The sequence below is a fragment of the Mya arenaria genome, chromosome 1 (assembly GCF_026914265.1).
Source record: "Mya arenaria isolate MELC-2E11 chromosome 1, ASM2691426v1".
NCBI lineage: Eukaryota > Metazoa > Mollusca > Bivalvia > Myida > Myidae > Mya > Mya arenaria.
The window spans coordinates 36,247,145-36,263,981 of NC_069122.1; the positions used below are offsets into that span (position 1 = coordinate 36,247,145).

General features: G+C 35.5%; 2 protein-coding genes across 3 annotated transcripts; both read right to left on the reverse strand.

Moving 5' to 3' along the window:
• Positions 1-1,193: 1,193 nt before the first annotated feature.
• On the reverse strand, positions 1,194-9,157 carry LOC128245980 (acyl-CoA-binding protein homolog). Its single transcript, XM_052964224.1, has 5 exons — positions 9,015-9,157; positions 4,741-4,855; positions 4,449-4,511; positions 2,485-2,553; positions 1,194-1,836 (listed from the first exon to the last, which is right to left on the reverse strand). The coding sequence occupies exons 1-5, from the start codon at positions 9,021-9,023 to the stop codon at positions 1,829-1,831; spliced, it is 264 nt and encodes an 87-aa protein (XP_052820184.1). The 5' UTR covers positions 9,024-9,157; the 3' UTR covers positions 1,194-1,828.
• A 274-nt stretch (positions 9,158-9,431) lies between these two features.
• Positions 9,432-15,783, reverse strand: LOC128234173 (uncharacterized). Of its 2 annotated transcripts, none has more exons than XM_052948342.1 (7): positions 15,296-15,783; positions 13,649-13,945; positions 13,181-13,221; positions 13,007-13,081; positions 12,755-12,805; positions 10,178-10,381; positions 9,432-9,797 (listed from the first exon to the last, which is right to left on the reverse strand). In XM_052948342.1, exons 1-7 carry the CDS (start codon positions 15,400-15,402, stop codon positions 9,610-9,612), a joined length of 963 nt encoding a protein of 320 aa, XP_052804302.1. In that variant the 5' UTR covers positions 15,403-15,783; the 3' UTR covers positions 9,432-9,609. The 2 variants fall into 2 exon arrangements, with proteins under 2 accessions (XP_052804302.1, XP_052804217.1); XM_052948257.1 differs by having other exon boundaries at positions 13,007-13,093.
• Between the last annotated feature and the right edge of the window lie 1,054 nt (positions 15,784-16,837).

Consider the following 16,837-nt stretch of genomic DNA (forward strand, 5'->3'; position numbering starts at 1 on the left):
TGCATTTGTTGCATACAGCTTCAATTGCACCTTCACAGAGATGTTGATCAAAAAGTTTTACCCTAAAATATAAAGCACATTTCAGTCAATCTCACACTCGCTTTAGATTGGCTTAGTAAAAAATGTTAAGAAAGTGTTACATAACATTCAAGAAAAGTATTGCACCTACATTCATGAAACTTCATAGGAATGTTAGTCAGTTTTATTACAAACATGTGCTCCTGCTGTTAATTTCAAAACATGTTAAGAAAGTGTTACATAACATTCAAGAAAAGTATTGCACCTACATTCATGAAACTTCATAGGAATGTTAGTCAGTTTTAAACATGTGCTCCTGCTGTTAATTTCAAAACATGTCATTTAATCTGGAAGTATTTATTACATCTGTGATAGCTCTAGTTTAAGTTGGGGTTAAATTTGGACCAGTAATTTCCAAAGAATAAACACGGTTGCAGGGGCGTACTTGAAGCATTTTGAAATGTACGCCCGTACACTTGAGAGCGGTGAAAAACGGTATTTCTATATTCTGGTTCCAATATGAATAATGGGGTTGGAGCGGGACCGATATCTCTGACGTGGGACTTTTTTTGCTGGCCATTTCGCGGGAACCTTTATTCATTTGTAGGCCTAGGCGTACTGGAGTATGCCTAGGTACGCCCCTGCGTTGTATCTCACTACCCATTTTATTAAATCAACATGCACAATTTTAATGCACATTCCCTATATCATTTTGGTACTGTTTGAGAGATTGTATGCAGACTAACGGTATGTAAAATTAATGATCAAAACTTCATTTAAGATTAAGTCATTGCAGTGTTTAATTTTGTACTTCATTTCAACAAAAATTGGACATGCAATTGCCTAATGAATAGGCAAACTTTTGAATCCAAAAATGCTTGACTAGAAGGGCCATAGCTCTGCGAAGCAACACACAAAATCCCAGGCGCACACTTTCAAATGCTGCACAATTTATGTCAAGTTCCAGGACTCTGGCTGATGTACTTTTGGAGGTGCATGTGTCAGAAGTTTGCATTCTCTTTTGGCTTTTAAACTTATTCAAGGACCTTTACTCTGAACCTAATGGATAATGTCACACACAAAACCCGGGGTGCACTTCACATGCCGGTGAACATTCCAGGACAACTATGCCAAAAACAATATAATTATCTAGTATTCACTCACAAAACAGCCAGTACAGGTTAAGATATTTATTTCTTTGATTGTATAAAAAAGTAGAATATTGAGTACAAAAGAAACAAGAAGAAAACTGTATTATTTCTCTGCAATTCTAAGAACACAGACATACAATTTGAACACAACCTTTAAGTACAATGTACTGTTCAAGAATAAGAAAATGTCCATGTTGCCCCAAAAGTCATGTCAGTGTTAAACAAATGGGAAATCTGTAGAATTGAAGAAAAATTGAGGCATTTTAAATATAAAATTTATTCTTGTATTGATGGCAGTCTTGTTTACAGAAGATCAAACTTGTATAACAATTTAATCGCAAAAATATGAATTCATTTAATAAATAGACTTGTTCATGTCTTGGCCAGCTATACATGATGGATATTGCATTATACAATCGAATTATAAGTATGCAATAAACGCAATAAATAAATACAAAACAGAATCAACATAATTGTAAAATATAACCTATAAAATTACTCCTTATGTAAAATCACATGGTTAAACATGTATACATAAATTAATAATAGATAAAGGCAAGAGTTATATATGGAATACGGAATTACATTGAAGCACATTGATTTCCCTGTAAGAGCTAACATGACTAAAAAATGGAATTTCTTTTCTGGTCCACTCGATCCTATTCCACTGAAAATAAAACAGATCGTGTCAGAGAATAAACTTTGATATCAGCATTACTCTGATAAAGACAGCTCAACATTAGCGTACAGTCATATTAAATCACATGTATATTATATGTTGATCATGCAAGCATCACACTTGTTTTCTGCTACAAAAATGTATGAGTATATCTTGTGCTAAAACATATTTATTTAAATGTTGATGTATCTCATTTTTTCTATTATGTCAACAAAATCACTTACTTTTATAATATTCATTCCCTTATGTTCTATAAATGTTTTTGTTTGTATAATAAATGCTCAAGTTAGAAAGCAAAGTTAATCTGGTTGAATTTTGACAAATAAAGAGCCAAAACTCTAAGTCAATGGTGTGATCAGGCTAATTATCAATATTATGCAAATAAACATTGTGACCAAGAATTGAATGGATTGGACAACAAATAAAAAGTTAAGAGAGCAGAAATGAAAGTGTTATGGCATGGGCGACGCCAATAGACACCATCATCCCTATATGTATGCCTTGCTTATACACAAGTGACTAAAAATGATAGTACTAAATAATACCGTGTCTTAAATAATTAAGGTCCGCATGATATAACAATTTTCTTATAACACCAACACATTCATTTTAAGGAGATACTTGTTTAATACTTACAACCATACTGCTCTCCAAGCCTTTTTGCTAAATCAACGTAGGCCTTTTCAGCATCTTCCTTAGATAGCCCTATAAACAAACCAGACTGATAATGATATAAACAAGGAAACTGCAAGTGCATGCAAACAAGTGTCTAGTGTTGTTTTGTTTTCAGATGAACACGATAAGAAGGGCCTTAAAGCTGTACTCTCATAAATTGATAGCTATGACCTTTTAAAGTTTTTTGTCTCAGGGCTATTCCAGTAAAACATATAACCCACGGGGGGAAGGCATTTATTAAAATGGCATATAGGACAGTGCCCTTTTTCCCTAATTTGGACCCATCTAGGGTAAATTTGCTTCTGTAGGGGGGGGGGGGGGGGGGGGGCATAATTTAAAAGTGCCTTCCCCCCAAGGGTTATATGTTTAAATGGAATAGCCCTCAGAATTAGCCCATTTTGGAATCAGTGCCTTCAATACAGTCAAATAAGATAACTAACAATAGAACAGATCTCAATTGTTTGGTAAACTGCTGAAAAAATTATTTTTTCTTAAAGCATAGGTAACGCTTTCAGCCATAAAACATCAATTTTTAAATGTAAAAATGAAATTTGCAATCTGCTCTTTATCAGCAGTCTTATATCACTTGTCCCCAGATATTTTCCCAAAAATAGCTCATTCCAAGGCAAAGACAATAAAAAGTTGTCAAAACGAGCATCTGTGAGAGAGTAGACTTAATAGATAGATTTTAGTGAATAGTGAGTTATATGAACTAGCTTCACACTAATACCATCAGCCATATTGTTTTGTTGTTTCATTACTTGCTATAGTGAACATCATCACAGCAACTGTATGCATAAACATTGTAATCATGGAATGTATATATGCATACTGATATTCAGGGTTCGACATGAGAGTGCAGTCCGAGACGTCAAAATTAAGGCCTTGACTCAAATATGATTTATGTTGGCAGCTTGTTAAGATATCACAGGAGATAGTTACGATAAATATCATTTTATAATTAATATCATTGTAAGTTTTCACTTTGATATTTAAATCTCTGAGCATGCTGTACTCCTTGATGGTGGTGTTAGTAGTTTATACTCCGGGTCCTGGCATGAGCACATTGAAGGGTCCCAGAGTGACAATTAAACCACCGCACACCTATCCTGGGCAAAACCAGTACTAGGCGCTTTCACCTCTGCAAGGAACTGACAACTTATGTACATGTACATGCCAGGGGCAGTGGTACAGTGTGAATGGTTGTAGAAAGGATTTCATAACCAATCACAACAGAAGTGACATGGTCCGCCCGGGAATCGAACCCGGGTTGTCAAATTCAGAGTCCAACGCTCTACCGATTGAGCTAACCGTGGGACTGTACTCCTTGATTTTGACTCAGACCCCTTATATTTGTAAACAGGTGTGGTGACGACGTATGCAAACACAGTCAGGTGAAGCTGGTGAAAAAACTACATTTTGTTTTGTTTAAAAATATTATTTGGATTGTCATCAAAATCAGTAATGTGTTCGGTTTTGCGAAGGTTTGGTGACTCTTACGTAGGTAATCATAGAAATTTTTACATGTTTTCAAACAGGTTCTTTAATTTAATTGAACACACTGCAATAAGATTATTTTGTAATCCTATCACTAGGTTACACTTTGCTTTTGTTGTTCTTGTTGTTTCCAACTGGATACCTAAACAGAATTCATCTTCACAGATGATGCCACATATAATAATAATATATATAATCTGAAAAACTGTATCAGAATAACCCAATTTTGATAGTTTAGTTTTTGCAGAATACGAATGCCAACTGTATAACGTCCACTTGAAGATGAACACATATTTGAAGCAATAAAATGAGTTTGGACCTGTATATTACTAAAGTGGACAAGTATTTGAAGCAATGAAATAAATTTGGACTGGTATATTAATTAATACACCAAACTATTTGAATTTTAGCATTAAACAAAGTATTACCTTTCTTAGCACTCCAAGCATCCCACTTAGCCTTGCCCTTGAAATCCAACATACCAGGACGTTCTGGAAACAATTAAACCACTGGCTAGTTATTAATAATTCACTATAATACCAATTCAAAAATTGGGATAAAATAAGGAATAAGGATTTTTTTTAATTATTACTTATACATTTCTTTTTCATTTTTCAAGAGAAATAAATAATATTTTTTGTAAAAAAAATTCATTTAATAAAGCATGGGACTTCATAAATTGATGTCATTCTTTTCACACCATATCAAAGATTGAATCACCTGTATTAACATCTCCCACAGATGCCTGTTTAAACAGTGCATACAGATCTAGCAGCTCGGCATCTGTAGGCTTTGCCTTCAGCTTCTTCACATCAGCAGCGGCCTTTTCAAATTCCTATAAAATATATGATCAAGTCCATAAAAATGTTCATTTATAAATAACTACCCTCAAATGTTGACGCAAGTAGTATAGTCCTCCTTTTTCCTTGAAAAGTCGAGCTCAAAATTATGTGCTATTGTTCACATGCATGACATCACTGGTTATGTTTCCAATTTCAACAGTGGCACTTCATCAGATGCGGAGTTCCGTCATGGAATCATACAGTCAATTATATCGAATGATTTCCGTTGTGTAGTCAAAGTGTGGGTCCAGTCAAAGTCACTCCTGTCTGAGCTAGGCTTGAACCCACTGCTACAGGAACACTAGAACATACCTGCTATATTTCCGGAGACCATTCCAGGGGATTTGTTTTTCGAGGGGATTTGTTTTCGAAAGGCTGAAAATTCAGGGGGATTTTGGTAGTATTCAGGGAGATTTTTTAGGAGGTCTTAGTTGGCGAAATTTCAAAGTATTTTTAGAACCAAGTAGGAATAATGTATTCACATATATATAATATTATTGTATTGTAAAAGTTTCATTTTGGCATTTATCAAACCTTTTTTAAAATATTCATTTTAATTTATACAGTCATTTCTCCCTGGTGGAGTAAGCAGTTGTTTGTTTACATTCAGTTTCACTCACATACTGTGGTTTGACTTTGTCATTATTGCCTGTTATAAAAAAAAATTGGGGGGGGGGGGGGGGGATTTTAATTCCCACCGGGAGACCGGGGAAATGATTAAAATTCTGGGGGATTTTCCCCCGCCGGCATGTATGCTAGAAAGGTGCTAAAAAAATTAATTAGGGTAAGGGCTAAGTACACATATTGGGAAGTGCTTGCTCATTGTTTGGCATGCCTTATTTATTTTAATTGAAACATGACAGTTAAATGATGCATGGTTATACTATCTATCTATCTCTGTTTAATATCAACTCATCTTCTGAGTGTTACTGACATGAATGGTGCACGCCGGCTTGTTAGTGAAAAAAAAACACTGATGAAGCAAGTCAACATCAGAAAAGTGAGAACTGGGGTATAAAAGAAAACACAATTTAAGTAACATAAATAAGTGATTGGTGAACTGGTAAAAGATAAAAAACATTGCTCGCTTATCTAATGCTTAATGGTTACCCCAGCCATCTTGAATGTGTCAGGGGTGGGGATAGTGAAAATATGATTTGGCAAACTGTTCCAAAGTATAACTGAGTGAGAATAGAATAAAAACTTGTGATAGTCAGTTTTTAATTGAATTTGTCTGAAACATAGTGGGTGCATTAGTCTGGTTTACCTCATTGGTGTTTGAATATAACATGGCAGCGTTATTATAACATGATGATGGTATATGTTGTAAAACATTACAAGTCATGAATCTAGTCTACGTTGTTCAAGTGAGTGCCAACCAAGACTTTCCTGCATGTTTGTAACACTGGAGAGAGGAAAGAAGTCATGTTTCACCCAACGAATAACCCGACGTTGAAACTTTTCAATTTTATTGCCTTTAATTGGTGTTTGATTTTGTGTATGGGTGCCAAATTGTCAGGGCTTGAATTTACCACTCGCACACTCGCAAAATGCAAGCCAAAGTTGGAAAATGCGAGTTGAATTTAAAGACACTCGCAAAAATTTGCAAGTTCAAAAGTTGCAATCCTTGAAATAGACATGAACATAATCAGTGATCACAATCGATATAAAACTAATTTAAGAAATGCCTACTTTCATTTTTCGATAAACACAGAGAAACTGATGACGTTGATTAACGTTATGCGCACAGGCAGGGAATGGGCCTAACCTAGGGTCCCTGGGTGCGGGGGCAGGGCTGGGATTTTACCCGGGGTTGTTTCTAGCAAAATTTGTTTCGAGACACAGTCTGTATAATGATGGCTAGCAAAGAAACGATAAGTTCTTTTACGCCTGTTGATTTTAAATTCACCAATGATGGCAATGATTAGTTCCAAAAAAAGAAGCCAAAATGAAATAATCCGTTTGTTAAAACTGTTTCAATGTGGAAGAGGAAGTTGAACATTTAATTGACCCTCAGCACAGATGACGGAAGGAACGTTTTGAAAATATTTTGCACAGACTAATTCTCGTCTGATCAGACTTCCTCAGAATGTATTGTCAGTGTAACATATATAATGATATCGTTTAAAGAACAATTACATGATTACCGGTATTCATTAAAACAATTACACTATTCCTTAAACCATTGTTTTTCATACAATATACCTTTTCCTAGCAAACACAAAAGTTTGCCCTCAAAACATTCAAGCGAGTGTCTGATTTTGTGAGTTGAAAATTTAATCACTCTCAAAAATTGCGAGTATCAAAGAAAGTTAAATTCAAGCCCTGATTGTGCTTGCATATTCTCACTGTGGACAGACAAGGGTTTTGTAAGCTAAAGTCCTGACACTTTCTGTTTTTATTTTTATATTTCTTTTAATGAAGTTGAGAGTATTATTTCCATTGGTGGTAATTCTTGAAATATGAGTGTTCCAGCTGAGATCTGCTGTTATATCAACACCAAGATATTTAGCACTTGAGACTGGCTCTAGGATCTGGCCATGGAATATATATATGGGTTTCTGGTGATATGCTTATTCCTTGTTATGTGCAGATCTTGACACTTGGAGGGATTAAACTCCATATCCCAATTACTTTCCCATAATTCCAGTTGTTTGAGGTCATTTTGAAGGATAGCACAGTCAGAGGGAGAATTGATGGTAAAATAGACAGCAGTATCATTGGCAAAAAGTTGAACTTGTCATTTCATACTAGAAGGGAGGTTATTAATATAAATTAGGAAAAACAAGGGACCCCGTACAAAGCCCTGAGGTACACCAGATGTTACGAGTACTTCTTCAGAATGATCACCATCCAAACTACTGTCTGACTTCCATGAAGGAGAAATGCCTCAGACCACTTGAGAACCTGTGGACAAACACCATAATCCTGTAGTTTGAAGAGAAGTTTAAGATGATTTACCTTGTCAAAAGCTTTGCTGAAGTCCAGGAGAATTAAGACTGTTTGATTGCCTGAGAAAGTGATTCTTACAAGATTGTCGGTCAGCTCAATAAGTTGAGATTTGCATGAGCGCTTTTCTCGAAAACCATGTTGTAGGTCATAGAGAATATTGTGTTCGGTCAGTTGTGCAGAGAGATTTGAGGCAATAATGTGTTCTAATGATTTGCATAAAATACATGCAATGCACCAGTCAATTGTATAAACCACAGCACCCCCCCCCCCCAGGTCCGGGGAATAGCGGGGACTTTTGGTCCAGCCAACCCCGGGTAAAATCCCAGCCCTGCCCCCGCCAAATGCCCCCGCACCCAGGGACCCTAGGTTAGGCCCATTCCCCGCTATATTTTGCGCAAAGACAAAACCAACGCATTCACCTGGCACTGCAGGGCCAACCAAAAGGTAAAAACACAGCCCTTTTTCCCGGCTATCCCGGTATAGCCCCGGACCGGGGGGGGGGGGGCGTGGTAACAACTGACCAGTGCATAAATGAGATAGGTCGATAGTTTGCTGGGTTGCTGGAATCACCCTTTTTAATCAGTGGACATACAAAACTCTTCGTCCAGGCAACAGGGATAGAGTTTGTGGTTAGTATACATCTCAGAGGGTCACAGACATAACGGACCATGGACATTACGGACCAGATTTAGGGACATTATGGACCGTATTTAGGGACATTCTGGACCATCTTCAGAAACTTACGGTCCATGATTTATAATGTAATTAACTTTTTTTTTTATTTATTCACTCATTGGTCTTTAATTTGTTAATAAATACTTGAATATGAGTGCTCAGTATGATGACACATGACAATTATCTTCAATACAACTGTGAAAAATCCCGTGATATTCGAATAAATCAATATAAATTCTTGTGAAATATGGTTTTTGTGGTCATGAAGCACTAGAAACAGTTTAATCTTTCGTGTAAATTGGTGAATTGACTATAGAATATATAGAATATATAGAAAATTTAATTAGTCAGTTGTATCTGACCTCGAAATACAAAGTTGGCAATAAACTTTGTATCGTCATTAGTTTTCGTGACCAAATTACTGATGGCGACATCGTAACGAGCGTTGTAAAAATATCCAACAAGTACAATTTAAAACAATGTTCAAGATTAAATATATTATATTTATTTATAAAAGATCCTTACTGCAGACATTGTAGACTTCTAAAACCTGGATTCGTTAAATTTTTAACACAACACACACCCACCAACTTCGGAATGCAAGAACGATGAAGGGAGGTAAATTATGTACATGTGTTCTCAAAATGCGGAACGGCTACACAAACTCGATGCATCGGTTACTCCCCTTTCTAGATCATCATCGTAAAAATCAAATAAAACCTCCACTACTTATCTATTTTGTTAATTAAATAATGAATAGATATTTTGTATATACTATAGCATATTATATTACGCTGTGTACAGATGAATAGAGGAGTCTACAAAACAACATCAATTTACATCTTACTAAGAAAGCAAATAAATAAGCGTGTTTTTTCCAAAAACATTTGTTAAGGATATCTTATAGCTATCTGAATATACAGACCCGGTGACGTACAATTTTGAAAGACTCGTGAACAAACAAACCTAGGTACGCAAAATAAACTGAACATTTTATATAAACTTGTTCCAAATATAGAATTCTATCAAATACAATCGAATTAACGGTTGCAAAAACAACAAAACGAAAAGTAAGCTATCCAGATCTACTGTCATTCGTGACTTATTTTCGAGCTCACGCTCAACTTATCTCGGTTTGAGGGTCGTCACACAACGTGTACAATGCGTAAAATAGAAAACACGCTAGGATAATCCAGTCGACTGCAGTCAAAAACAATGCAAAATTGATGAAATGATAGTTCCAGTTGTATTCTAGCAGAGGGCAATATTCTTTGATTTCTGTGTAGTTTCCGAAGCACCAAGCGCTGCCTAATAAAACAATGAAATGTGTAAATAAATGAGTAAATACAATTACGTGGGAGAATATACATTATTTCGTTATTTTATAATTGCGTTACTGCATCTACGACATGCATTAATCAATGCAATGGAATATACACTTGTCAGATTTAAAATGAAGCATTGACAATTATAATTACATTAAATCTTGCGGTGCTTAAGTAAATCTATAAAGCTCAATAATTACATGCAAAGAAAAAGTTTATGGGCCCATAAATGCAGCTTGCATGCATTGACTTTTAATGAACACAATATCATTCATGTGTAATACACTTCTCTTATTGAATAATCCTCATATTGATTTTACCATTTGTTTGATCATTTAACATGGTCAGGTGTAAATAACTTACCAACTATAAGCCAGATGAACGAAAACAACGCATTCAAAATGCTGTAAATTTCAAAACATGGATTCTTGATTGCGTTTGTAATCTCCCCTTTGTAACCAAGAACCAGAATTGCAATCCAAAACAGAAACCCGAGAATGCTTTTCACAAACAAGTAGACGGCAACGTCCTGTTCTTTATCACAGCTGGAGGCTAGTTTCACAGAACCTGTAGGAGTTGAAGGTACCATTTTAACACCAAATATATATATGTGCTATTCTATATTCTTTCACACCAATTACGTTTATATTTTTTCAATACGATTAGTGACGATAAGTTACAGTGTCGGGAAACAATTTTGTTACGTGACACACAAATGGTAACGTACATGTACACACAGGACGTAGGACAAAATAGTACAAATCAGGTAAGTTATTTGCATATTTCAACGTTATTAACTCGCTCCTAAATTCGAGACCTAGCCTACCGACTGCTGCAATTCAAAAGCTTTCCGAAAATGTGCGATTATGTCTTCCGGAACTTTTTAATTTTTTGAGAACATTCAAACAATATTTTCTAAACATGGCATGCCAACATACACACTTTTAACAAATTTGTTATTCAAACGTCCCAATTTAAAAAAACAAACAAATATTCGTTGTAAGTGTTTTGGAAAATATAAGAATCACCGGGGCTGAGCAAACAAAGTCACGTGACCACAAATGCAAACGCCAGTAGTATTTTGGCTCGATTGATCGTCAATCAAGGTAAGTTTCTTATCGATATTTTTGTTATACGCGAGAGTTCGTTCAAATGACATAGCGCAAAAAAAGAATGCGTTGTTTTGTCTTTCGATCGGTGTATTGGTCACCATTCATGTCTGAATAGTTTTCGAGAACACTTCGATACAAATTGTGTCCATGAATGCAAACGCACGTAGGTAGTGTTAAAATGTCAAATATTAAGATAAATTGCCACATTTTTTCAATTGTTTTGACTTTCAGTTGTTCAATAATGGTTTTTATTTGTTTTATGAATACTTTGTGCGATGCAATATGTACAAAAATGCATTTTCTGAAGTATTTCAAATTTGGCAAACGTACGTAGTCTACCTAAAATGGCAAACGCACGTAGGCATCTTATAATAAGGAGCAAACGAATATTTCGTTAGCATTTAATTGAAGATATTTATCCGCTTTAATATTAAATATCCATCATAATGAAAGTTATATAAATTTATGATACGTAACAAATATTGACACGATATTATGCGGGAGTGTTGCGGGAAATATGAGTTCTCGAACAAACTCTCATCCGGCCATACTGGTGGTATACAGACTTATCTAACTTAACAATGCTTGTTAAATGTTTATTTCGAACATTTAGAACAGCTGTTGTAATGTCACATTTCAGGAACCACACGTTTGATACAAAGAGTCGGAGTACAGTACAGTACGGGACTGTTTTGATAAACAGAAATGCATTACAGAAGGGTGTGTGCTGGGAGCTGGCCAGACGTAACGATTCTAAGATGCTTGTAACAGATCGCATGGGGATAAACATTTAATTTGAACATAATTTAAACATCTTTAATGAACCTTTTATTTAACCATTCTTCATGTTGTGATGATAATACTGTCATGATAATTGTTAATGACAGATATTGTGATAATGATAACCATAAAATGAATTGCGATGATACAATGACAATGTATGCTCTACCCGGAACAATGTTTATATCACTGAAAATACTCTTTAAACTGTATGTATAAGTGCCGTTTTACAGAAATAAAGACATTATGATGGAAATATTCTTAATTTATTCTATAACTGTATATCTTAGATTAGTTTTATACATTGAATAAATTGATTGACAATAAAAGCGATCACAGATAATCAGATAAAATCAAAGATAAGTAATCAAATAACATAACGATTAATTAATAAACAATACTTTTGTTATGATCTGCCTGAGATTCTACCTTCTTCCACATCAGATAAGTTGACCTAAAAATTTGGCAAGGGCCAAGATAAAACAAGTACCAGTATGGAATTTATTTTTTTAATCGTCATCACACAATTACCTCCCTTGTAGACGACTGTCGTTCTAAATAACTAATATATATATATATAAGAGACACATTTAGCCTAAACAATGCATATCTTATTATTTTTTACTCATGAATATGAATAAAGTATTCGTTTGAACAAAACAGGGACATCACTCTGAGTGTGTGTGTGTGTGTGTATGCGCGTGCGTGTGCGCGCGTGTGTGTGAGTGTGTGTTTGCGTGCGTGCGTGTGTGCGGGTGCGTTCGTACGTGCGTGCGTGTGTGTGAGATAGAAATTATTTTTCAATACAACACAGAGATGTTTTAACATATATATATATGTTTTGATATATTATGTAAATATGATTTATGTTGAAAATAAATGAGAAAAAAAAAGAATATGAACGATTCGTACCATTCTCAGAAATAAACGTTGAATTAAAGAATAGTTTGAATATTTAAAGACAACGATGATTAAATGGTTAGCTAACGTAGAATACTCCCTGAACATAATGAGTGATGTAGGATTTACATGCAACGCATATACATACTTGCAATGAATCTGGAAAACGTTACGACAAGAAACACTACGCTGGTAATCACTGCAAAAGAAATAAACCACTTAATTAAGGCAGTCGAATTGTATCAGCCATGCATACTTTTTTGCACAGAAGCTGTATTTAAATTGTAAACAAGACTACCGCAAGCGGCACATAATTTGGGTTGATTGTCGAGATGTGCCAAATTTGTTAAAGAGGGAAAAGATTTTGGTGAAATGCAGAATCACCCGAAGGAATACTTACCACGAGTTGTATTCTCTTGGTAGTGATCACGAAAGAACTTCTCAAGAAGTCGTCGAATTGAAAAACGTATTCGTTCTGAAATTAAAACTACGAGGAGTCAGAACAGGAGTATACAAATAATTAAAAAGAAGAAGGAATAATACAGTTACTTTTCATATTTATTGTCATACATACCAATGTTATTTTTGACACACTGAATTGAGCACCCCCCTTCGCTGAAAAGAAATCATAGTAATGTATTCATCCATGTTCATATCCGAAGTACGGCCAATGCGTGCCAACGCTCTCCTGGCTGAATCCCAATCGAATAAACAGTCCCCAAGGTGAGCTATTGTGATCGCTTAATGTCCGTCAACAAGTCAATAGGGAATATTTTCTCGCCAACTTTATCAAACTGAGTAAATATGTATGTCACTCTGAACTCTAGGTTATGCTTAATCATGTATGAGTCCATTGTAAAAAGTCGATACCTTGGTCAAAATGTGCAAAAAGTCTCGTTAACACTAAAGATACTTGAATATGGGTCATGTCGGGTCAGAAGATAGGTCACTAGGTCATTTTAAAATGCAACACTACAGAGACCACGTTTCTACTAAATTTCTTCATAAAAATAATTATCGTTATGCAATCTAGGTCAGTTACCTTGGAACGTATTCCGGGCGGTTGGATTGCAAATTACCAGGCATTTCTGGGGTAGGAGATATATCCTGATAGAATTGCCTTTCTGCTGCAATGTGTTGAAGCACAACATCTTGGTCAATAGTAATTATCCGCGAACTGATAGGTCGTGTTGTCGGCACCGTCGAAACACGTACAGAAGGGTTGCTCTGTGGAACATTCGGTGGTTGGTCAGCATCTAGAAGTCTTTGAATAGCGACGTTTGGAGGAAATCCGCCGCTTGGAACATCATGCATAGCGCGGCATTCTGGGCATGTCACTCTGTTAGTACAAAACAGTAAAAATCGTAACAGAAAGGATAAGTAATGAACTCATCGGCCATTTTTATCGAAAACAACCTCGGGTGTATTTGGACGGTTTACATACTCAAAAAGTGGTACGTTTAAGTCCGCTGCAAGGAGATCGCGTAGTTATTTTATTTAGCAGTTAAACTTTAAGACTTAACTCTTGGGAATCTTAATTTTGTTTGCAATAATTTACTTCACTGGCAATCAATTTAAACTTCGATAAATAAATGCAACTCTAAAACACTATATTTAATTAATGATATAATTTAAAAAAAATACGAACTACTTCAACAGATGTACCAGCATACATCCGAGGTTGATTTCAATACAGAAGAAGTTCCGAATGGTCGTTGTGCTTTAGACAGCTAGGGTTCTCGTAAACTATTAAACTATTGGGCTTGTCCCTGTAGCTGTCATTGAATTCGAAGCGTCCAAATAATGATCACATTTAAAAACAAAATTGCAGCCATATACCAGTGAGATACATAAAAGGCTTACGTAATAATCAACAAAACTAATAATACAATAAAAAATACTGGGACAATCCCAGTAGTCGAAAATTATATTTTATACATACTTGAACATGTATATCATCTATATAATACATTGCCATAAAAATAAAATGAGATTTGACAAAATTCAAAAATACCCTATATATACTGTGATATAAAACAACTGAAGAATGTTCGCCCGTCGAAAATGTAAACAAAGACCATTTCTCGTTGAAAATTATAACTTCTTCGTAACCTACAAACAAAATACCTTGTCTAGTTGAATTTTATTACTTTAATGAGCCTTTGTCATCAAGCCACTGTGAAGAGGACATCCTAAATTAATTTGGCAATTAATAGTGCAGTTTGTGAAAATATTTTCTTGAAATATTCAGTAATAATTTCAGCATTGCAGACTCATCCATTTCTAAACGATTCAGAACAAACGCTTTTATAACAAAGCTATATCGATATAAAACTCAAACTGAATTACCACATACAACAAGAAATATAAATAAAAACACACGAAATTGCATCACACATTATATATACATTTATATATATGTGTATGTGCGTGCGTGCGTATGTGAGGTGCGTATGTGTGTGTATGCGTGTGTGTGTGTGTGTGTGTGTGTGTGTGTGTGTGCGTGCGTGCGGCGTGGGTGTGTGCATGCGTGTATGTGTGCGTGCGTTGTGGGCGTGTTCGTGTGGGCGTGTGCGTGTGTGTGATACAATTTAGAATATTTTGATTTATATTTTCCACGAAATATACGGACTGATTTCGAATGTGTAACACCCAACATACTATACTAAACTATGCCTTGCTTCATTACCTTCTGTCACCTTGAATGAGCTGGTTCAAACATTCGTAGCAAAGCGTGTGTTGACATGGTAACGCCCTTGGTCTTGTAAATCTGTCCAAACATATTGGACACTCCATACTTGTTTCGTATTTCTTTGTTGATCTTGCTGCTGTTGATGTTGTTGTTGTAGTAGTAGTTGTTGTTGTTGTTAACAAAACAACAAAATGTTATTTAAGATCTCAACAGCACATAGCTTTTGTCACCAAAACACATTTATTAATTATCCGTCACATTAATGTGGCAAATTGATTTAAAGAAATTATTCAATTTTATAAAAAGAAAATCCTCGCATATTTAGCATTCGTAATGAGTATATTTTTTGTTATCTCTTTGGAATATTATGTTATCATTTTCAACTTTAAACAAGTGCAGCATGTTTGTTAAGCCTTCATATCACCAAGCTATTCAGTCTTAGTGGGAAAAACACTTTCGAAAAGTTTTCGAACAATTAATATATATATGAACCATTGTCACATTCGACATTACCGAATACCTGGTAATGATTGAGTGTACTTTTACAGCCGTCAAAGTCATTAAAATTTAATATAGTATTATAAATTTGTTATAGCAAACATTATCAACATTGTATATAGATGTCCAAACAATAGAAATCACGTTTGTCTCATCGATTTTAAGATTATGGCATTTTAATTATTCGTAAGATAAAGCAGGAAGTTATGTTCATGCGGTTGCCTAACGATATTATGAGGCGGAATTCCCCTCTAATAGTTGTCCACGCGAGTCCCAATCGTAACAACTCGGACATCTCCGGCAAGCTTCGAGAAAGACAATAGCCATTCAGAAATCCTCGGCCATTTTCCATCGAAAACAACTTCAAATGTATATCGATGGAAGTAGATCGCGTACGTGGAACTTTCAATTTAGCAGTTAAATTTAATGACTTTACTCTTGGGAATCTTAATTATAAATGCAATTATACACTTTACTAGCAATCGGTTTAAACTTAGATATAATAAATACAAGTTAAAACACTACAATTAATTAATACCGTTTTATTTCTACGAAATACTTCTACTCATGTACCGTCATAAATTCGAGGTTGTTTCCGACGAAAAATGGCCGAGGAGGTTTGAATGAGACAATGGTCGATTCTGTTGGATACTGGCCGAGGTGTTCCGATTATGTGAGTCCTTCACGAGGGCAGGTCTAAATATATAAAAATCGAATGGGAAACATACGGCACCCGTCCTACTTCCGTCTCTGACATACGAGGTACGTTCGCAGGCTTATCCTGCGGTACCCTTGGGGCGTGTACACGAGCGCCTGGAGTTGAGAAAACAGCAAAGGCAACGCGCGGTCCCGACAAACACGTTACAGCTGAGAGCGAAAGCCGCAGACCCCTGCGATACACCTGATTACCGGAAATCTTAGGAATCTGCCTTTGATAGGAAAAAGAACGGAGCCCGGCGTAGTTCTGACTTCCATAACTTTAATGTTGATATTTTCTTTTTTTTGTTATATATATAACGTGTTCGCTGAAGTTCTTTAGCT

Coding starts and splice junctions, on each gene's coding strand:
- LOC128234173 (XM_052948257.1), bottom strand. CDS start 15,402: ATGGAGTGTCCAATATGTTTGGACAGATTTACAAGACCAAGGGCGTTA. Junction 13,094..13,180: donor GTGTGTCAAAAATAACATTG/GTATGTATGACA, acceptor GACTCCTCGTAG/TTTTAATTTCAGAACGAATA. Junction 12,806..13,006: donor CCAAGAGAATACAACTCGTG/GTAAGTATTCCT, acceptor TTTCTTTTGCAG/TGATTACCAGCGTAGTGTTT.
- LOC128245980 (XM_052964224.1), bottom strand. Junction 4,512..4,740: donor TGTGGGAGATGTTAATACAG/GTGATTCAATCT, acceptor AATTGTTTCCAG/AACGTCCTGGTATGTTGGAT. Junction 2,554..4,448: donor TGCTTGGAGTGCTAAGAAAG/GTAATACTTTGT, acceptor GTTTGTTTATAG/GGCTATCTAAGGAAGATGCT.